General features: G+C 34.3%; 3 protein-coding genes across 3 annotated transcripts; all 3 read right to left on the bottom strand.

Annotated features, from left to right (window-relative positions):
* Window positions 1-232: 232 nt before the first annotated feature.
* On the bottom strand, window positions 233-1,157 carry TAS2R8 (taste 2 receptor member 8). Its single transcript, XM_025995546.1, is given in 2 exon segments — window positions 233-805; window positions 807-1,157. Coding segments are annotated over 2 exon segments (924 nt in total).
* Window positions 1,158-3,297: 2,140 nt separating this feature from the next.
* Window positions 3,298-4,233, bottom strand: TAS2R9 (taste 2 receptor member 9). The gene has a single exon (XM_025995598.1). The coding sequence runs from the start codon at window positions 4,231-4,233 to the stop codon at window positions 3,298-3,300; it is 936 nt and encodes a 311-aa protein (XP_025851383.1).
* A 13,434-nt stretch (window positions 4,234-17,667) lies between these two features.
* TAS2R10 (taste 2 receptor member 10) lies at window positions 17,668-18,639 on the bottom strand. Its single transcript, XM_025995597.1, has one exon. It carries the CDS (start codon window positions 18,637-18,639, stop codon window positions 17,668-17,670), a length of 972 nt encoding a protein of 323 aa, XP_025851382.1.
* Between the last annotated feature and the right edge of the window lie 4,971 nt (window positions 18,640-23,610).

The following is a 23,610-nucleotide window of genomic DNA, read 5'->3' as shown; positions in this document are numbered from 1 at the left end:
ATGCTGAGCATCTGCAGCAAGAAGGCAAAAAGAAACATGAGCTCTGAAATTCTTGGAGGAAAGGGCTTGTGAAGATGAGAATCTGAGGTGTAAACAGACAAAAGGGATGTATACACTCATGTGCTAATAGGTCTCAAGACCACTTAAAGATGTGTATCCAAAATAAATAGGATAACTGGAAAAATGAGAATGTATTTTTTTATTAGCAAAGTCCACTTACAAAGCTAAAATTTTACATCATGCAGACTGTTCTTCCGTATCTCAGCATCCTGATAAATGCCTGCCTCAGCTTGTCATTTCCAATAACCAAAATAAGTGAATGACCAGAAGGATAGAGTGTTGCTATAATTTCTTCAAACATCACAGCTAACTTGCTTTCTTTCATAAGGTAGCTAAAAGTTACCAAAAGAGAAGCCCCATAGTACACAAAAAGGAGGAAAAGAAATGAAGTCACAGTTTTCATGGCTCCCGCCTCTGTGCTGAGGTCTCCACAGCCTGTAACATTGAGTTTCATTTGCTAGATATGTCTCCATAGGGACATAATTAAAAGGAAAAATGAGACCAATGACACAGTACATGGGGCAATTGCCAACAAGTTAAAGAGAGTCAATGGCTTGAAGTATTGACTTTTACCTACAGAGAGCATTTCAGTGCAGTTTCCTTTATGTTTTGCAACGTTACGAAACTCACAATCATAATTTGGTGTCATTGCTAGTATAAAGCTGATTAAGGAAGAAAGAGCCAAACAACCCAACAGAATCCAGTGAATCACTCTGTAAATTCTCCTCTTTAGCCAGAGAAAAAGGTGGGTGGGAGAAATTGGCTATCTTGAGTAAATAGAAGACATTAAGGCAGGTGGCGAACCACATACTTAAGTAGTTGGTGAGTATCCAGAAGATATTAATGACTGCTTGTAGCTTATCCTTTTTATAAAAATCTGGGTAGAGTACCATTTTGGTGCCATTTAGTATCATTATACAGAGCAAACCAATTTTGGAGATGGCTAGACTGGTGAGGATATAGTCAATTGAGGAGATCTTTTTCTTCTTAATCCAGTCAATACAGTTTATTAGTCCAATGCATGCATTCCCCAACATTCCTATTATGAATTCTCCAGTTATTATGATCATGAAGATGTTGTCTTCCATACTGAGCATGTTGGTAGAGAGAACACCCCTGATCTCCAATATCACTGCAGATAGACTAATAGACTCTCAGTTGAAGCATGTTAAGTAAGTTCTTGAAATCACAGAATAATGTTTTTATTTCATCCACTATTTTAACTTTGATATAATTCCAGAAGTACCCAGCTCTCTTTTGAGATAAAATTGAGGACTAAACCAACTGGTCAATAGTTTGACTAGCTTTGAGCCTGGGCAAATTATAATCATCACTGTTTAGCTAGTGATAAGTGAAATCACTTGGTTGAAACTGCTCTCATACAAATTAAAAGAGATCGTATTTCATGAATTTGCAACAGGCTTCTTACTGTTAAGTTCTATGCATTTTTACCTTTCAAGTTGAGTTTTGAATACAGAACTACAGAAAGCAAACAAAAACAATGTATTCCATAAAAATCACAATGTATAAATGAAAGTCCATTTTCTTCACCATAAATTATAAATTAATCCAAAGTCAGATTTCCTAGTGGAAATGAATTTTCATTTTGGAAATGATCAGAACAACCAGATTGTACAAAATTAAGAGGATGCTAATTTTCATTTTCATATAAATGCTTAACTAGAGAAGGATATGATACAAATCTAATTATAAATGACATAGTATTATTAGTTAGGCAGGCACATGGCAATATTTACTAAAAATTTTTTCTCCATGAGATTTTTTAATAGAAGTGAAAGATGCTAGATGAAGATTTGCTATGCTTAGTTTTATTTAATATGGGAAATGCTATCCATGACAATTCACTTCCTGAAATGTTGTCTCTTGGATAATGAATATTTTCATATATAATGAAGGAAATACACTTGAAATTGGAATCTGCTCCTTTTGTAAGATTTATAATCTCACATTCTACATTGTAATGTAGATAGGGCAATCATATTTTTAAAAAATATTTACTAAATAATATTTCCAAGGAATAGGACTAATTCTACCATTAAATTGGTTTATTCTTTCTTGGAAAACCCAACCCATAATAAATTTAAGTTCAGGTAATACAAATCACATAAATTAGGGTTCTTCTTCTTATGTTTAAGTACTTTTATAATGTGAACAATATATGTAGTATTTTTTCTATTTCTTATGTGTACATAGTATGTAATAGGGAAGCGTGAAATTAACAATTTAAGAAAACCTAGTTATCTGTAAGATGTTATCAGAAACAGAATAGAAAAGAGAATGATGCTAAGAGGAAAAAAAAAGTGTCAAAGATTTTTGAGTCTAAAAGGGTAGAGAAAACATTCCAATCTTTGAGAACTGACTCCTAAAACTGGCATTACCAGCTAGGGTGGTTTGGGTATACATATTTCTAACTGTACATCCCCCAACCCCTTTCCTGGTCAAACCTTTTCTTAAGATCATACTTCTTTTCTTACATTATATTTCACCCTAGTGAGGAACTCGCCAGAGTGTTTTTTCTCCCTCTTATGAGGACAAACCATTCTAGAAATGGAGGGGACAGGGCAGAAAAGATAAGGACTGACCTCCAGCTTAGACAAAGTAGACAGTTTTTTACATGATTGATTTTATAGGAAAGGCTGATAGATTTTAAAATCTCTTCCCCACAGCCTGTTTACCTGAAATTTTTCTATGTTTTGAGTTCAAGGCCTTTACCAGAATATTATAGAAAGGCGTAGAACCTTTCTGCATTAGGCAAATATATAAAATGTTAGCATGGGATCTGGAGTCATTTTTCCTGCGAAGACAAAGAAATACATGAGGTTCAATGATAACATTTGATTTATTTTTCTTTTTTTAAGGTTTTTTATTTATTTACGACAGACACAGAAAGAGAGAGAGAGAGAGAGAGAGGGGCAGAGACACAGACAGAGAGAGAAGCAGGCTCCAATGCAGGGAGCCCAACGTAGGACTCAATCCCTAGTCTCCAGGATTACAGCTCCCGGCCGAAAGCGGCGCTAAACCGCTGAGCCACTGGGGCTGCCCAATAACATTTGACTTAAAGTTAAACAGAACAGAAAGGTGAAAGAAAAAAGGAAAATTTAGAATAATGCTAGATACTAATAATTGCTATTAGCATGGGGTAAAAACAATGAATGTAATCAATTGAGAGAAGGGAGAGTCTTTTGTTGATTTCTTTCTCCTTGTATTCAGGATTCTCTATGGAACAAAAGGTTTCCTTCTTTTGTGGAAACCCTTCACAATCCTAAGCACTTTTAGGAAAGCCCCCCTCAGCTTGCTGTTGCCCATTATCAGTATGAACGAATGGATCGATGGGAAAATGCCAACTACCACGCCACCAAACATAACCACTAATTTTCCGTGAGGAATCAGGAAGCTAGAGGTTACTACAAGAGAGACTGCATAGTAAATAATGAAGAGGAGCAGAAAGATCATCACTGTCTTTATGGCCCTCGTGTGAGCCTCTGTGCTGGGGTCTCCGGACCCTGTGGCATAAAGTTTCATCTGCCTAGTGTGTCTAAATAGGGAGAAAAGTAACAAGAGAACTGAGATTAGGCAAAGAACAAAGGGAACTATAGCTCCCAGATTCAGAATAACCAGTTTGAAAGCACTTGGGATTTTACTCACTTTGAATTCCCAAGTTATGTTTTCCTTATGATTGACTTTGAAGGGATCCCAGAAGTCCTCATTCAATGAAACACTAATAATTATACAGGTAAGAAAAGACATCAGAAACATCCCCAGAATGACTCTGTTAATCTTTAGCTTCAGCCAGAGGAAAAACGGATGGGATATATTGGCTATCTTCAGTAAATAGAAAATACTGAGGCAAGAAGTAAAACAGATACTTGAATGATTGCTAAATGTCCAGACAGCATCCACAATATTCGTTAGCTCGCTATTGGCATATATATCTGGAGAGAGCAGCAAAATAAAGCCATCTAAAGATATCACACACAGCAAACAGATTCTGGAGATGGCCAAGATCACCAGGATGATGTCAATCACGGAGATGTCTCTCCTTCTGAGCCACCTAGTGCAGTTAACCAGTGCAATAAATCCATTTCCCCAAATTCCTATAGTCATTTCTCCAGCAATCAAGAAGATGTATATTACCTCCATTGTACTTAGCATGGCAGCAGAGAGTTCTGATTTGGGATATCACTGGTGATGAACTGGCTTTCAGCTGACCAGTGAAGAATGGTTTACTTATCTGTCACTTAGGTCATGCTGCATTTGTCTTTTTCTGTCCTCTTTGTCAGCTCTAATTCAGCTGAGTGGGGTACTGACTCAGCTGAGTTCTGCTCCACATGAGAACTGCCTAAAAGACTTCACTGTTGGACCAGTAATATCTTTCATATACAGTGATGATTGAATGCCTCCGAGATGCAAATAGGAATGGATCTGATTTCTTGGATTTGCACAATCTTTCTCATCTTAAACTCTGTATATTTTGGAGTCATTGAATGTAAGCCATTGACCAGGGACTTCAAGAAAAAATTAATTATTTGGAAAATGCGGATCCAAATTAAATTGGAGATGTGGCAGCATTACCATTGCTAATGACTTGCAAAGTACCCCCATATCGTGTTCCATTTTGTGCAAATGCATATTTTGGAGCTTAAAATTAATTTTGAATTTAAAGTGTAGACAGTTAAGGGATGCCTGGGTGGCACAGCAGTTGAGCCTCTGCCTTCAGCTCAGTCCTGATCCTGGGTGTGGGGATAGAGTCCTGCATCGGGCTTCCCGCGAGGAGCCCACTTCTCCCTCTCCCTATGTCTCTGCTTCTTCCTCTGTCTCTCATGAATAAATAAATAAAATATTTTTAAAATAAATAAATAAAGTGTAGACAGTTAACATGAACAATTTTTGTCTTATAGTAATGTATTGATTTCATTAATTAGGATAACAGGGTTGCAGCAGTTTTCACTTTTCTTGTAAAGACAGTTATTTGACTTTCTAGCTTCCCTGCCCTGTAATGAAGGAAGACTGAGTACTGAAGATGTTCCAGTTGTGCCTGTTATTACTCAGAATTTGACCTCAGAATCTGTATTTGTATCCAGCCTATGTTAAAATCTGAGTGTAATATTCTTTACAATGTTTTTATAGTAATGGACACCAATTTCAAAGACAAGACATATTGGGTCGCATTTTTACTATTTGTATACTTTATTGATTGTTTCATGATTTAAAACACATAGCATCTAAATCCATAAAACAATAAATAAAGCTATATTAATGTTCTCCACTGATTTTAATATTTCACCAACTTAACATGTAAGCTGGTGGCTTCTAGGCTTTGCTGTAACTGCAGGAGTTGTTCTGTCAGAGGGAAAGGACTTGAGGTGATGATCGCAAATGCCCAACATCATTTGCACATATGTTTTTAGGATATTGGTAACAACGGACACTGAGGATAAGGACTAGAGACGAAGAATCCCATATATATATATATTATTTAATATATATATATTTATTATATATATTTATTATATATATTTATATATATATTATTTAAATATATATATATATATATATAAAAGCCATTTGAATTTTTTGTGGACTGTTTGTTCATTTTTTACTTTTTAATGAATTTCTATGATGTTTATATATTAGAAAAATCAGCATTTTTTCTGTTATGTTTAAGTTCTTGTTAGAAAATTTCCTCATTGAAATTTTCCTCTATTATTTTTATGGTTTTTGTTTTCTTTTTTGCACAATAGAAAATTTTATTTTTATTTTTTAAAGATTTTATCTATTTATTCATGAGAGACACAGAGAGAGAGAGAGAGAGAGAGGCAGAAGGAGAAGCAGGCTCTGCTCAGGGAGCCAGACATGGGACTCGATCTCAGGACTCCAGGATCACACCCTGGGCTGAAGGCAGGCACTAATCCACTGAGCCATCCGGACTGCCCGCAAATAGAAAAATTTAAAAGTAATTTGGATATATATATATATATATAGAATCTTACATTTAGAATCTTACATTTTCTCTTGACATTTTCTCTTTAGTTATGCTACTGATTATTTATGGTCAACTCAGGCAAGTAACTATTCTTTCCACATGTATCAAGAATGGAATGTTGCCATAATGGTCCTATCTTCAGACATCTCATATTTTGAATTATTTGCTGATTTCATTTCCCTCCCACCCCAAATACTTCACCATGTCCACCGCAATTCACAGTAAATCATCATCACCTTATGTTCTCATCCATTTTTCCGACAGTCTGCTTTATTTTCTTTGAACTCAGGGGGTCTTAAATTTTTTGTACCATAGACTACTTTGGCAGACTGGTGAAGACTATGACGTCCTCAGAAGAATGTTTTTTTAAAGTGAAAGTAATTAAAATACATGGAATTTTAGAGGAATCCAGATAAAGTATACATACATGCATATATATGTATATATTTAATATCTATAAAACCTTACGTAAGTAATCTGTATACTCAACATGGGGCTTGAATCCACAACCCTGAGATCAAGTCACATGCTCTTCCAACTGAGCCAGTTAGGTAGGCCCCATAATTAAAGCATATTTTAAATGAGATTTGGCAATCCCTGTGCTTCTCTTTTCACACAATAATAATATCTGGCAGAAAGAGCAGTGAGAAAGGTAAATGATAATTTGAGGTATCTGTAACAATAGTGATTTGTGATTTCCAGAAATGAAAAATTACAGGCACTGCTGATGTTTCCTTGACTGTTACCTACCTTTATACCTACCTAGAAGGAATGTAGGGTTGAGTTAAAGGTTAATAGGAAGAAAGACATAATTTGGTGGCCCTACAAGTTCATAAAGCCCTCAATTCTATCCATAGAACCTTTATTTTATGACCTCACAACTAAATCCTGCCTCTTCTCTATGGACATTACTTCCCCTACAGCCTTTCAAGACTCAATAGTTTTCTCTCTCATATTCCATCATCTGGATTGAAGTGAAACTGGCAGAGAGGTTTCCCTTCTTTGTTATTTTCAGCTCATTCTCCCTACTTCCTCACAAGACACCTAGACAGTAAAATCTCCTGTCACCTGTCTATATATTGTTGAAATGTAATGTTGCAATCAATCAATCACCAGCCTTTCTTCTTTTATTTCAAGCTTCTATGTATGGTAAAATATATTAAATTTCACCACCATTCTTTTTGTTGAAGTTCCCTCAACCATCTCTTAACTAGATGAAGTCAACCTCTAATCTATTTTTCATGAATGGCTAGTAGATACAGCATTTCCTGAGTCCTCGTATATTAAAAACATCTTCCTTTCCCCCAACAACCTTTGTACTTGAAATACAGTGTGGCTAGATAAGAAATTACTGGGTCACACTTTTTTCCTTGAGCTTAGTGTTAATTTTGCTCTTTTTCATGTTGTTGAGAAGTCTAACATCAGCTTTTTACTTTCTCTTCAAGTGACTTGTCTATTTGCCTGTTAATTCAGAGACATTTATCTTCACATTTAAAGTCTAATGTAATTAGTAGGATATGTCTTTGAGCTGACCTTTCTGGATCAGTTTTCCCATGTATGCTGTCATTCCAGCATATGACTTCAAGTAATGGATATTTTTTTTTCAAGTAATTTATTTTGAAAAAACTTTCTTGAGTCCTCTTTTTAAGTATTAGTTCACTTCCTCACTTTGCTTTTTCTCATCAGAGACCAATTATTTATCACGGCCTGCTTTTTTATATTCATCTTTTTCTCTTTAATATTATTGTCTTCTGTGATTTCTGTGTTACTTTCTTCTTTCTCATTTCTTTCATCTCCTTTACTAGTAACTTTGTTTGATCTAAGTGCTTTTATGCACATTAAAATTTCTCTTCTTTTCTTTTTCTTTAAGATTTTTTATTATTATTATTCATGAGAGACACAGAGAGAGAGAGAGGCAGAGACATAGACAGAGGGAGAAGCAGGCTCCATGCAGGGAGCCTGACATGGGACTCAATCCTGAGACTCCAGGATCATGTCCTGAGCCAAAGGCAGATGTTTAACCGCTGAGCCACCCAGGGGTCCTTTTCTCTTCATTTCTAAGGAGATTTTTATCTCTTTAAATTTTTTTCTTGATTTCTATCAGCTTTTGTGTCATGTCTTTCCGTTTTTTGAACATATCTTGTTTGAGTGTTTCGTTTATGTTTCATTTTTTTCACTTGTTTAATTCTCTTTAATTCATCTTACCATGTTGTGTCGATTTTTCTCTGCTTCATGGTTGTTACTTTTCTAGTGTATATTTATATCCTGAGAATATGAAAAAGTTGGTTTTCCCTTTGTGTTGTGTGTGATGATTTTTTTGACAGTCAAGAGGCTAAGGTTGAAGCTCGGTGATTTTATTTCTCAGCTCTGGGATCTTCTTGAATTACTACAGTTTGGACATTTTCTTTATGATATGTTATTTTCCAGTTTTATCTGTCTGTCTTTCTTGGTCTTGGCTTGTCTCTCAAGAAGATACTGCTTCAGTCTTCTGTGTTTTCTCCTCTCTCCCTGCGAGTCACTGCCTTCCTAACTATAACCTCTTGCCCCACGCATTTCACAGGCTACTTCATTGCTACTCTTCTGTAGCTAAGTGCAGTTCACACAGTGTGTAACTCATCTTTTTCTTATGTGTGGACCTTATGGTTGGCATCTGGCCACTACCACTTCTAGAGTCCTTCTAAATCCTCTACTTCTCTGAAACAAATCAGCTGGAATTCTGACATCAGTATGAGCTCTGTTGTTCACTCTATTCACTTCAGGTGCCCTCCATCCATTTACATTGAAATTGTAATGAGTAGGTGTTCTATGTATCATCATTATGCTAAAGATTTAGGTTATGATTATTTTTATTTTCCTGGTCTTCTTCAAGTTTTTAAAAAAGGAGCAGTGGTTTTGTTTGTTTGTTTGTTTTTAAGATTTATTTACTTATTTGAGAGAGAGAGAGAAAGAGCAAGTAGGAGGAGGGGCAGATGGAGAGAGAGTGTGTCTTAAGCAGACTCTGCACTGAGCAGGAGCCCAGTGTAGGACTCTATCCCAGAACCCTGAGATCATGACCTATGCTGAAACCAAGAGTCAGATCTTAATTGACTGAGCCACCCAGTTTCCCTTAAAAAGAGGCTCTTAAAAGGAAGTAAGAAGAGATTACATCTAAGCAGCCATCATTGTCTTAGAACTAGAACACTCACATCTCTCTTATAAACAGGTACCAAAATACAATAACAATTTAATATACACAATTGCCCAGTTAAAATATGTGAAGCTGTCATTTATGTCAGAAATTTTTCATAATTACTGTTTGTTTAAATGTTTATTTTCATTTTACTTCTCCCACAGAATTTATCCTATTGTTATTCTCGAAAGCCTTTTATTAATTATTCTATATTTCTATAATAAAAAAATATATAAATTGATTTTATTTTCAATTTCCTGTAACTAAGAGGCCCTAGTGTTTTTGTTCTGGATTGAGTTATTGTTGCAATTTCTGTTAGTACAAAGTTTATTAAGACAGCTTTTTATAGTTATTTGCAACAAAAAGTAATATTTATATGTGGAGAATATTTTGAAAATGTTGAATAATATGCAAGCACAAAATAAATACGAACATTGCTACAAAAGAATAAATTTGATTATAAAACACTACTTAAAATTACACAATTAATAGCTAAAGTGAAAAAAGCCACATATAATTTTAGAAACATTCATTTTATGAGTGTGCATGGAAATTGTCATTACTATGTTTAGGATGACAGAAGCAAAGGAAATTCAAATTTCAAATAATATTATTAATAGAAACATTGATGACCTATGAGAAGACAGAAGACTATTAAATAATATTTTTATTTCAGATCAGTACATACACAGATACTGAAAAAAAGGTGCTTAGTTGATAGCATTAATTGGAACCTGGAGGAGAAAAGCTTAGACAAATACATTTTTTTAATTCTCAAAAAATGTTATCAAATACAGGTAAAGTAGTCAAAGTCTTTCAGAAGTATTTTAGGAAATATAAGATGTTATGAAAACTCTGTAAATTTGTATACAGTGGCTGAACAGGGAGTAGATTTTACCAAAGATTTTACCCCAAGAATTTGGGGAAAGCTAAAATTAAATACTATAGTTTTTTATTTATTGAGAAACTCTTCTATAGAGAAGTTGAATGTATGTTCTAAGAATAGACCATAAACAGAACAGAATGGGAAAAAATCAAAAGGGACTCATTTGTTTCACCTTTATTAAAAATAGTTGTATCAGAAAGTCATCTATGGTTGTTTCATAGTAAAAGGCATTGACTCTGGGGTGATTGGGTGATGGGCACTTAGGGGGGCACTTGGCGGGATGAGCACTGGGTGTTATGCTATATGTTGGCAAATTGAACTCCAATAAAAAAATTTTTTGAAAAGGGAAAAAAAATACAAGGCATTGACTAGTCAAAGTTTTCCAAGAGTTTATGAACTAAAATAAAAGTTAAAATTAAAAAATTGTGAATTATTGTCCTTTGCATACTTGTTAAAGGATAGTTATTAGTGCCAATAAATGGTCTGTCTCTATGACTAACTTTTTGAGCATAGTAGCTCAACTAGTACCAATTAGTTGATATCAAAATTTTGATGACATTTGTGTTTAACTTTTTTCACGTGCAAAACATTACTAAAAATACTACCTATTACATGGAATTGTTGTGATTAATGAAGTCTCGCATTAGGTACTATTATTGAATTTCCTGGCATCTAACTCAAAAAAATCATGACACTTTTATCAAATTGTTTTGCTATAGAGCCTTTCTTGATGCATCTTAATTACAATTGCCTATGTTTGTATAAATTCCAAGGTTCATGATAGTTACATGAAATCATAAAGTATGGTAATATAATAGTGATGGTTCAACAATGTATTTTTTATTATTTACTGAATATGTATAAACTAACAATGGAGTTAGTAGGTTTTATTCATATGCAGTTTTTTTGTTTTTAATCATTCAATATTAATGCTAATTATATCTTCTGATATTGATACAAAAGATAGCTCTTTTGTTTCTCTTCACAACAGCATAAATAAAATGATTCTTATAGTACATTGACTTAAATACAATGGAATGTTTATTTCTATTTGATGACTTTTTTTAAAGATTTTATTTATTTATTTATTTGAGAGAGAGAGAGAGTACAAGCAGGGGGAGAAGCAGACTTTCCACAGAGCAGGGAACATAATGTGGGGCTCAATCCCAGGGCTCTGAGAAGATGGCCTGAGCCAAAGGCAGACACCCAACCAGTTGAGTTACCTAGGCACCCCTTGATGACACATTTAAATATGCAAGGTAAACAAAAATATCCTAAAGGCATGTAGGTTTCAGAATGTTTACAACACATAGACCTTTATTCAAAGAAGTTTTTTGGAGGATCCATTAGGAAAAACTGAACAGAATAAGAAGAAACCTATATGACTTATATGGAATTAAGTTTAGTAAGGAACTTTATAAAGTTTATGATGTCAAGTTATATAAAGTTGTAGTGAACATCAACATACTATGAAAATAAAACTTCAAAACTCCAATTGGAGGATATAAGATCAACACAAAAAATGTCTGTTTCTGCATACCACCAATAAACAATCTTAAAAGTAAATAAAGAAAGCAGTTCCATTTACAGTAGCATCCAAAAGAATAAAATGTCTAGAAATAAATTTAACCAAGGAGGCAAAAGACTTAAACACTAAAAACTATAAAGCATTGCTGAAAGAAATTAAAGAAGACACAAATAGGGGCGTCTGGGTAGCTCAGTCAGATAAGCATCTGCCTTCGATGCAGTCATGATCCCAAGGTCCTAGGATGGGCCCCATGATGGGCTCCCAGCTCAGTGAGAAATCTTCTCCCCCTCTCTCTGCCTTTCCTCCCCCTCATGTTTGCACTCACTCTCTTTCTCTCTCAAATAAGTAAAATCTTAAAAAATTTTAAAAAGGAGAAGTCACAAATAAATAGATATTCCATGTTCATGGATAAGAAGACTTAATATTGGTAAGATGACAGTCAATATGACCCAAAGTTATATATAGATTCAATGAAATCCTTATCAGATATTCCCAGAGGCTTTTTTTTTCAGAAACAGAAAAAACTGATTCTCAAGTTCATATGGAATTACAAGGATAGTGAACATCAAAACAATCTTAAAAAAAAAAAAAAAGAACAAAGTTGGAGGACTCACACTTACCGATCTTAAGACTTACTACAAAGCTACGGTAGTTAAGATTCTATGGTACTGTCATAAGGATAGATACAAGGACCATTAGAACAGAATTGAGGGTCTTGAAGTAAACCTATATGCATATGGTGAATTGATTTTCAAAAAAGATGCTAAAACAACTCATTAGGAGAAGGGTCTTTTTAAGACTGTACAGCACTGTGAATGTAGGTAATGACACAGAATATACATTTAAAACCACTAAAATGGTATATTTTTGTCATAATTTACCATAATAAAAAGACATTTTAAAGGAAAACATAAATTTTAAAACTTGAAACTGCAAACCATAAAAATAATCAGCATAAGAAAGACTAGAAATAGATAAGACAAACTAAACTTCTATTTTACTTGGGATGAAGATTTAAAAAAAAATTTTTTTTTTGAGACAGAGAGTGCATGAGTGGATGGGAGGAGCAGAGGGAGACAGAGAGAGAAATTATTAAGTGGGATCCAAGCTCAGCATGGATCCTCACTCAGGGTTTGATCTCACAACCGTGAGAACATGACTTGAACTGAAATCAGGAGTTGGACGCCTAACAGACTGAACCACCCCAGTGACCGAAAGATAAAGATATTTTAAAATCAGCACATGAAACTGTATTATCAATAGGATATAAGAAAAGAAGGAAGGAAAACTAGAAAAAACCATGAAAAATTTAAAAAAAGAAATGAGAAGATAAAAAATTAATATAACTGCAATTATAGTAAGTGTAAAAATGTTCACTTAATGATCATAATTTTGAGATTCTTATATTAAACAAAGCATCAAAAATCAGATACTTGTTTCCCACAAAAATATACAGATAGAAAGCATAATAATCAGACATGAAGCAAAATAACATAATTAGTGATTTTTTACATGGACAAAAGAAAAATTAGAGTAAAAGACTACATGAGGGCCAGAGTTGTGTGTGTGTGTGTGTGTGTGTGTGTGTCAGTGTGTGTGTGTTTAAGATTTTACTTATTTACTCGTGAGAGACACAGAGAGAGGCAAAAACATGGGCAGAGGGAGGAAAAGTAGGCTCCATGCAGGGAGCCTGACATGGGACTCGATCCCAGAACTCCGGGATCCTGCCCTGAGCCAAAGGCAGACGCTTAACCACTGAGCCACTCAGCATCCCCAGAGTTTTTAATATAAGTCAAAACAATAATAAAAGTAGTGATCATGAATACAAATACAATTATTAAAATATTACTTTAAGTGAAATCTAGCTACAAATAAAATAATTATCAATCAATCAGTAATTGTAAATGAATATATTTTATCTATCTCAAATTAACACATAATAAACACAGGTATAAAGAAGCAATATCATTAATATGGTTCACCTAATGTATGTAATTTGACTTTAGCACCATCAAACTCCTTTCATGAAAACATGGTCCATTCACCAAAACAGATGATATATTAAGCCAAATCAATCTTATCCTAGGCCAAGCATCATACAAATATATTGCCTGACCCAACTTCACTAAAATAAAATATCAATACGAAAGCAATCTTTACAAATATTTTATAGCTAGAAAGTTATTCTGTTAACTCCTGAATTAAAAGGAAATTACAAGGAATATTTTGAAACTCTTTGAGTTGATTGAAAATATAAGAACTATGTGTTGACATTGCAGAATGTATTTAAATCAATATTTAGGGAGGAAATATATAGCTTTGAATACACTTACTAAAAAAAATTGAAAAGAAGCTAAAAAAAAACAACCAAAAACACACAATTAAAATTAAATTTTTCTTAACTAAAAAAAAAAAAAAAAAAAGAAGAACAACCAACTGTTGCTTTCAAGACTGTGGCAAACCAGATGTCTAGAGAAATCCCTCCAGTCTAAACACATAAAAATAGAGAAAAACAAGTCTTCAGAATTACATTAAGTGCATGGCTTAGCTGCCAGGAAAAATTTTAGGAATACCCTCAGATGCCCAAAATGGTGGGAAATTCCAATTTTGAGAGCAAAAAGAAGCAGAAAGTAGAGTTGGGAGGAGGAGGCACATTTTCAACCTCCTTTAAACTAGAGCATACATTTTAAAGGACCATGTGCATGTAGGATAAGGTGTCTAGCTTGGGCCTCTCCAAGGTTAGAAATGAGATTGAATACTATCAAAAAGCCAGGACCCCGAAAAGCAATTCCTTAAGAATGAATGAAAAAATACTATATGCCCAGCAAAAAGTTAAAATTAGAGGTATTTACCTCTCAACTATACTGAATTGAAGGAAGAATATAAAAGATACATTATTCTGAAAATTTCCAAAAGTAGACTTGCACACAGGTATGTTGGTGACCAGAATCTGTACTATCTGTGCAGCATAAAAAATTATGAACTGAAATTTTAATTTAAAGAAGTACAAAGCAGGTGGTATTGCCAGTCAGCCTTGCAAGCAAAGTTAAAACCTTTCTGGCAGAGTGCATGATAAGGACACTTATCTATGTTCTTCAGAGAATTCCCACACATAAAGTTCTAATAAAACTAAGTTCAAAATAGAATCCCAAAATACACAGCGACCAAGAGTCATAATCACAACAAAGAAAGAAAGAGTCTCATAAATATAGAAAACCAGCTGGTGGTTGCCAAAAGGGAGAGTGATGTGGGTGAAGGGAATTGAAATGTACAAACTCCCAGTTATAAAATAAATAAATCACTGGGATGTAAGGTACACCATAGGGAATACAGTCCATAATACTGTAACACACTTTTGGTGGTAAGCAGTTTTTGTTGTATATAATTGTTGAATCACTATGTTGTATACCCAAAACTAATTTTATCTGTCAACTATACTTTAATTTTAAAATTTTACAACTTTTGAATTAATGAAAGTAAAAAAAAAGAAGAAGAAGATAAATTATCAGAACTGCCAAGGCAGCAGACATTTAGAGTTAGTACTTATTTAGTTAATGAAAACTCTGGGGAACGCTCTTTTCATCATTTCTCAAGGAAAGTTAACCAAACAGATTTTATTCATGTATCTTGTTTTTTATTTAATTATATTTCCATGATTACAGTAATTATTGCATAAATTATAGGAAATTTAGAAATCTATAGAGGGCTAAAAGAAGAAAACAAAAATCCTCTATACTTTCACTATTTATGGATAAAGGGTTGTATCCATCTAGTTCCTATATAAATATAGTCAAAACATTTTTATTTTTTAAAAGATTTTATTTATTTATTCTTCAGAGAGAGAGAGAGAGAGAGAGAGGCAAAGACACAGATAGAGGGAGAAGCTGGCTCCATGCAGGGAGCCTGATGAGGGACTCGATCCTGGGTCTCCAGTATCACACCTGGGCTGAAGGCGGCGCTAAACCACTGAGCCACACGGGCTGCCCTAGTCAAAACATTTTTAAGCAACATATCTATGAATCTATATGTATTTTGAAATTTATCTTGAAATCTACATAGAAACATGCTAAGCAGTAGTTAGTTGAGTGTCACAAATATGCATGATCTTAATTTCTCCTCATATCTCTCTGTGTTTTTAATTTTAGGTGCAGTGAAACTTTTATAATCAGAAAAAAATGGATTCATTGATCAAAGGAACATGTACCAACAAAACGAAACCAAACCAAATTTTTGTAAAAATGACAGTAGAAGAAATCATAAATGGAAAAAAATGGATTTGAGTTCATATAAATTACAAACTTATTTCCCCAAATAACAAACTAAGTTATTTACTAAATAGCAAATATATACATACATATATGCCATAACACATATATAGCATAATGTTAATATATAAAGTGTCAAAATTGGTAAGAAACATGATAAGGCATGAGAAAAGAAATAGAAAACAAATGAACAATTCCCAAAAATTGTATCCCACTGGTTAATAATTCTGTACAAATGCTTAACCTCATTAGTAATCAAATATAAAAGATGCTTTGTGATCAAAATAACAAATGTAAAAGTAATAATCTTGAATTATTGTATGAGATTGAAATAGGATGGGTTACTTTTTTCACTATCAAAATATTAGTTTGCTCTTTCTGCAGGGCAACATCAATTCTGCAAGGAATATATGAAGTTCTTCCATATTAGAATGTTTCTGAAAAAATAATTTCAAATACTGCACTATCTACTAGTCATACTGGACTTTCAGTTCCTATAATTCCCTCTACTTCTTCTGGCTTCAACACCTATGTATATGCTCATATCCCCCACCCCAAATCTCTCCTGCTCTGCCCACCTTACTCTTAGGTATTGTTTAGATCTCAAAAAAAAATTTTTTTTTCAACCTCAGTGGCACCTTCTCTACTCTCAGGACCACACCCTTTAGTTTTTCTCTCTCAACTCCATACATATAATCGTTTATTATTTTCTATTCATTTGTTTTTCTACTAGAATATCTTATTCATTATATTCATCTCTTCTTCACTACTAAATCCAGAGTTGGTGTTCAAAAACTATTTGAATAAATTAAGCCCTTATATTTAGAAATCTTCTAGGCCTCAGGCTATAGTATCAATCAATGCACTATTGCAAGTTGCCAAAATAAGTTACTTGGTTCACATTCTGGGTTGGACATAAATATTGACTTCAAAAATCAGCATCTAATATGTCTGTGAGTTTGTGTGTATGAACATAAGTATGTGTAAGAGCCTAGAGCAGAACATTCCATGCTTATACTAATTCTACCCTGGGTTCAGACTTACCTCCCTTGGCATAACTCAGTGACCATGTTGAATCTTTTGGATCTGTACTTCTAGCAGAAGCTTTGCTCAAATCTAGTTAGTTCATGATTCTACTTCATCTCAAATCAGTTGGTTTAAAGAATATAAAGACTCATTTCATCAGTGCTCTGATCTCCTGTCCCGAGTCTAGATTCTGCTCCTTGAGCTATTTCCTATAGAAAATCTACTACTATCACTACTGCTACTCCATCAAACCCATGCCAATAAAAAAATTAATTTAAACAGTGAAAATACAATTTTAAAGAATTAGAATTACACAGTCCAAAGACACACCTCTGTCTCTGTCTCTTACATCCATGTTCTAAATGTCAAAACTGATTACAATTCCCTCTGTCTTGCTTTCTTTTTCTGAGTCTTCTTGGTGAAAGGCTGACAGTGCTTCAGGGAAGTCAGATAAAGCGTGGTGAAAACTCTGTTTTAGGTACTTATTGTCACCATCATAACCTTTACAGTGAATATTCTCCAAGCTGTTTTCCTCTGGGTGGTGTGTGGGAAGAAGAAATTGCAGGATAGAGAAGCTGATTGAGCCACCAAGTTGTCTTGTTGAAAAGAGAAATTTCCTAAAATGTAGTCAAGATAATTATGAAAGATTTTAGTGATGTTCAATAACAAAGCTACAACCAATGTAAGTGTATGTGGTGAAGGTGAAACAGGTCTTCAGGGGCTTCTTCACTAGATTATTCTCCTGGAACATCCATTTCCCCCCACATGGATCTGTGCAGCTGTGAGCAGTCTCCTTGCCTCACAGCACTTGAGTTGCTGCAGAGTCTTCAAAGAAGCTTGCTTTAGCTTGCTGTTTCCTAGAATTAGGATAAATGAATGACCCCAGGGATAGATGGCTGTGGTCATCATACCAAAAATAAACAACAGTTTGTTTTCTGGCAGAATGAAACATGATATTTCTATGGCAATGCCTATAAAATACAAGATAAAGAGGATGATAAAAGATACCAAAATTTTCATTGCTTTCACATGTGCTTCTGTACTGGGGTCTCGGAGTCCAGTGACATTCAATTGCATGTGCCTGTTGTGTCTCCAAAGGGAAATGATTAGCAAGAAACATGTAATCAGGCATAGAGTAAAGAGAAGAATGACTCCTAGGTTGAGTAAAATCTGCTTAGTAAAGAATTCACTTTTCTGCATGTTGAGCTGCCAGGTTGTATTTCTACTCTTCATTCTATTATCATTAATAATCTTCACAATTTGTGGAAAAGTAAATAACCATGAAATAAACAAGGATCCCATCAGAAGGGGAAGAACGCTATTGATTCTACCCTTCAGCCAGAGAAAAATGTGGTGGGAAAAATTTGCTATCTTTAGGAAATAGAAGATGCTGAGGCTGGTGGCAAACCAGATACTTGATTGATTGATAATTACCCATAGGTAACTAATATAATCAATTAAGTTACCAGAGGAATACATATCTGGAGAGAATATCTTTATAAATCCATCTGTAATTATTATCAATATCAGACAAATTCTGGAAGTAGCTAAGCCAGTGAGAATAAAGCCAACCATAGAAAACTTTTTGTTCTTCACACAGTCAATACAATTGACAAGTCCAATAAATCCATTCCCTAAAACTCCCAGTATTGATTCACTAACAGCTATAAAAATGAGGAGGCCTTCCAGTATGCTTAGCATATCTGCCAATTCTTAATACTGGTTCTGTTACATCTATTTTAGATTACCTGCTGCAGAATGAGACAAAGGTTGGCTGCTTGGTAGAAGAATTATTTTCTTCTCTTTCATACATAAAAACTTAAAAGTGCCCTAATAATGCCTTGTGATGGGATCTGAAATGTCTTCATGGAGACCACCTCAGTTACATCTATCAAACTTAGCTAGTCTGGAGAACGTGTGTCCAGACTGAATGCCTACATGCAATTTGTTAAGATGCAAATGAAGGTTTCTGTTTCATGGATTTCACTTCTCCTCCTGAGACTATTTTGCATTTGTTAACCTGCTTGTGGAGTAGGAGTGCAAAGGAAACAAAACATAACAGAAACAAAAATTGGACTTCATCTTTTTAAATGTCAACTATAACATCATCATTTATGTTGTATTTATGACAGTTTAAATATACATAAAGGAAAAATAGTTTAAGAGGTGACAAATGAATTTAGCCATTGTAGACATTTACTGTAAATAATTAAAGGCATAAAAATACATATTCATCATTTTCCTGATAATTTGGGCAAAGTACATTTCAAGTCTCAATATAAAGAGGACAATAGATTATGACTCAATTATATAGAAACAGAGAAAAATTGCCACTTTGTGTTAGAGATGTACTGATCTAGTAGGCGTAAAATCAGTAGAACATAGTTGGAACTCAACAACACCAATCAACAGGATATGATTGACATATATGAACTGCTTCATCCAATAACAGCAGATTATACATTTTTCTCAAGCTCACTTGGAACATTTATAAACATAGACCACCTTCTGGGCCACAGAGGATACCTTAACAAATGTAAAGAATAGAAATCCTACAATATCTTCTTTCAGATCAGAATGAAATTAATAATCAATAACAAAGAAACTGGAAAATCCCCAAATACAGGGAGATTAAACAACACATTTCTAGCGGTGTCTGGGTGGCTCAGTCGGTTAAGCATCTGCCTCTGGCTCAGGTCAGGATCCCAGATCCTGGGACTGAGCTCTTTGTAGGGCTCCCTGCTCCCCGGAGAGTCTGCTTCTCCCTCTCCTTCTGCCCATTTCGCTCATGTGTGTGCTCCCTCTCTCTCTCAGATAAATAAATAAAATCTTTAACAAAATAAAAAACAAATAGCACATTTCTAAATAACATGCAGGTTAAAGAAACTATCTCAAGAGAAATTTAAAACTTTGAACTACAGAAAAATGAAAACACAACTTATCAAAATCTGGGGGGTGCAGGGAAAGCAGTGCTTAGAGGGAAATATATAGCGTTGAATGCATATACTAGAAAAGGAAAAAGATCTAAATCAATTATCTAAGGCTCCACCTTAGAAAACTAGAAATAAGAAGAGCAAATTCAATCCAATAAGCAGAAGAAAGGAAACAATACGAATTTGAGCAGAAAACAATGAAATTGAAAATAGGAAATCAATGGACAAAATCAATAAGATGAAATGCTACTTCTTTGAAAGGTCAATAAAACTAATAAGCTTCTTAGGTTAACAAAGAAGAAAAAGGACACAAATTACTAAAATCAGAAATGAAAGGGAACATCACTACTAATCCCATATATTTTTTTAAGATTTTATTCACTTATTCATGAGAGACACAGAGAGGGATAGAGGCAGAGACACAGGCAGAGGGAGAAGCAGGCTCCCTTCAGGGAGCTCCATGCAGGACTGGATCCCAGGACCCCGGGAACATGCCCTGAGCGGAAGGCAGACGCTCAACTGCTGAGGCACCCAGGCGTCCCTAGTCCCATATTTTTGATAAAAATCAAAATCAAATCTGAAGAGTAGAGAATTTGTTTTTAGTTAGCGTTGCTACAAGTTCTGATTTGATTTTCATATGAATGAGTACCCACAGTTAAGACACATAGATTCAAACTCATACACACATTCTGTTATATATATATATATAAATATATATTATATAATAATATAATAATTAATAATATAATAAAATAACATAATATAATAAATAATATATATATTAAAGATTTATTTATTTACTCATGAGAGACACAGAGAGAGGCAGAGACACAGGCAGAGGGAGAAGCAGGCTCCATGCAGGGAGCCCAAGGTGGGACTCAATCCCGGGACTCCAGGATCATCCCCTGAGCTAAAGGCAGATGCCCAACCGCTGAGCCACCCAGGCTTTCCCTAGATATATTTTTTTAATTAAATATGAGCTACCAGGAAAAATCTCCAAGGCAGTTTATCTTCATTTGACACATTTGATATGAGAACAATTATTCTATCGACAAATATTTATAACTGCTCTGACATTATCAGTTGCTATATGGGGATGCTTTCAGTGCCAGGGCAAACTCATTCTGAGAGCAGTTTTAATGTATGGAGAGGGTTTGTTTCCCATATCACCACCAAGAAACTCTCCAGACATCAAGAGTTCTACAATTCAACTCAGTCTCACACTATTTACTGGGAGATGTCATCAGATTCCACAGAGTAAGGGCTTAATCCTATATGACTGCCCTCCTCCACCCCCACTTCAGATGCCAGTCACTAGTCCCGGCTGTTACCTGTGGCTCTGAGCTAACTATAAGTCAGAGAGATTTCCACAACCTCCTCCTTGGGCATGATTAATTTACTAGAGAAGCCCACAGAACTCAAAGAAACTTTTTATTTACTATACTACCAATTTATTATAAAATCCTTTTATTATAAAATGCTCAGAAACAGCTAGATGGAAGAGAGGCATCAGGCAAGTATGTGGAAAGGGTGCAGAGCTTCTGGGACCTCTCCAAGAGTGCCACTGTCCCCACACCTTTAGGTGTGCACTAAATACTGAATCCTGCCTTTTTCAGATAGAGAATAGTGATTAACACATGGGAGTGCTTCTTACATTATTTGAAAAGGTAAAATTTATTAGGTAATACATTAAACTGGTTTTTTTTCAGTTGCTAATTGAGAACATTACTAGATTCAAGTGAATTCAGACATACTTGCTTTGATTAGATGCTCAAATTCTTTGATAAAATATGAAATGTAGTATCCTACTATGACTATATATTTTTTCTATTAAGTGCATGTGAGAAGAGGAGCATATAAGACAATTATTTCATTCAGTTTTCTTATAAAAATGTTGGAAAATAAAAATATAGTTGCTTAAGTCTGTATAAGGAAACACTAGATATACAAAACAATTAAAAGTAATTATTTCTGGAGTTGGATTGATTTCAATTTGGGTTTATTTGAATTTATACTGAAGATGCACTTCCAAAAATATAAAAATACTATAATATTGTAATTTAAAATAAAATGTATTTTTATCTTCTATCCATGTTTCCAGGCTCTCAGTTCCCCAAATCCTCAGAATTTCCCAAGTGATAGAACAGTGGAAGCATATTTCATTATAATACATAGTCTCTTGTCCTCAGTTCCTAAAATTTTTTAGAGCCATAAAGATGAAATGAATGTCCTATTATTCATAACAAGCCCCTTTCAACCACAACTGAATTTATGTTAAGGAGGCAACATTTAGAAAGCCTGTAAGGAAGGATAGAGGCTGATTTCAGGAGAATCAAACAGAATTAGAGAGTTGAGACTTTCAGTCCCATTTCCTGATTTCCAGGGAAGGGGGACTGGAGATGGAGGTGGAGTCAATCACCAATGATCAATCATTTAATCAATCATGTCTATGTAGTGAAGCGTCCATAAAACACCAAAGGAATGGAGTTTGGAGAGCTTCCATCTAGTGAACCAGAATGGTTCCCTGTGCCACAGTACCAGGTCCCAAATTCCATAAGGACGGAAGCTCCTTTGTTCAGGAACTCATTCTGTATATCTCTCGATCTTTTTATTTTTATCCTTTAATATCCTTTGTAATATACTGGTAATCTAGTGAGTAAACTGGTTTCCGGAGTTCCAGTGAGCCATTCTAGCAGATTAATAGACCCTAAAAAGGGGATTGTGGGAACCCCTGATTTACAACTTATTCAGTCAAAGTATAAGTAACAACCTGGGCCTGAGATTGGCATCAGATTGGCAGTCTTATGGTACTGAGCCCTTAATCCATAGTACCTGATGCTGTCTCTGAGTAGAGAGTGTCAGAACCGAATGAATTAGTTGGCGGTATAGGAAACCTCTCCCCACACCATACAAACAGGAATTGGGCGTTAGAATCAGCAATACATAGCACAAGATTATTCATAGCAGCAGTGTTTATAATTGTAAAATATTGGAACCAAACAAATATAAACATAACTTTGTTCAATCCATTCTGACACATTCATACAATGGAGTACTATGAAGCTATGAAAAATTATAAAAAATAATTTTATAAATGGATGAAGCAATTTCTTATATATTATTAAATAAAAAAGAAAGTTTAAATTATCACTTGTATAAGAATTATGAAAAATGTAATATATACATTATTATTTTTTCTTTTCCTTTTTTTTTTTTTAATTTCATTTTAGGTAAGCTCCATGCCACACATGGGGCTTAAGCTCACAGCCCTGAGATCAAGAGTCACATGTTCTACTAACTGAGATAGCCAGGTGCCCCATATTTGTTTATTTTCTCAAAAATGCAAATAATGAGGAAGAAACCAGAAATAAGTGAAATTGATTACCGATAGGGAGCAATTCAAAATGAGATGGAAATTATGGGAAGGAGATGACACTATTATCATATGCTTTTTGTATAGTTTTGAGTCTTGATGTTAATGAATAAAAGAAGGGCTGAAGAAAAAATCTAAAGCAAAATGAAATTAAAACATAGTCCTTACTTTTTCAAATTAGTAATATAACCAATGCTGAAGGGGAAAAAAAGAGAACCAGCCAAAATAACTTTTGAACAGTATTTTGATTATATGTCCTCATATAGGTGCATATGAACTATAAGAAGTATTGAAGTGTAGTTAGTACTTTCTTTTTCTTTCTTTCCTCTTCTATTTTTCTCTATATAAATGATATGTTTTACCAAT

The sequence above is a fragment of the Vulpes vulpes genome, chromosome 8 (genome assembly GCF_048418805.1).
Source record: "Vulpes vulpes isolate BD-2025 chromosome 8, VulVul3, whole genome shotgun sequence".
Lineage (NCBI taxonomy): Eukaryota > Metazoa > Chordata > Mammalia > Carnivora > Canidae > Vulpes > Vulpes vulpes.
This window is presented reverse-complemented; position numbering and strand designations above follow the sequence as displayed.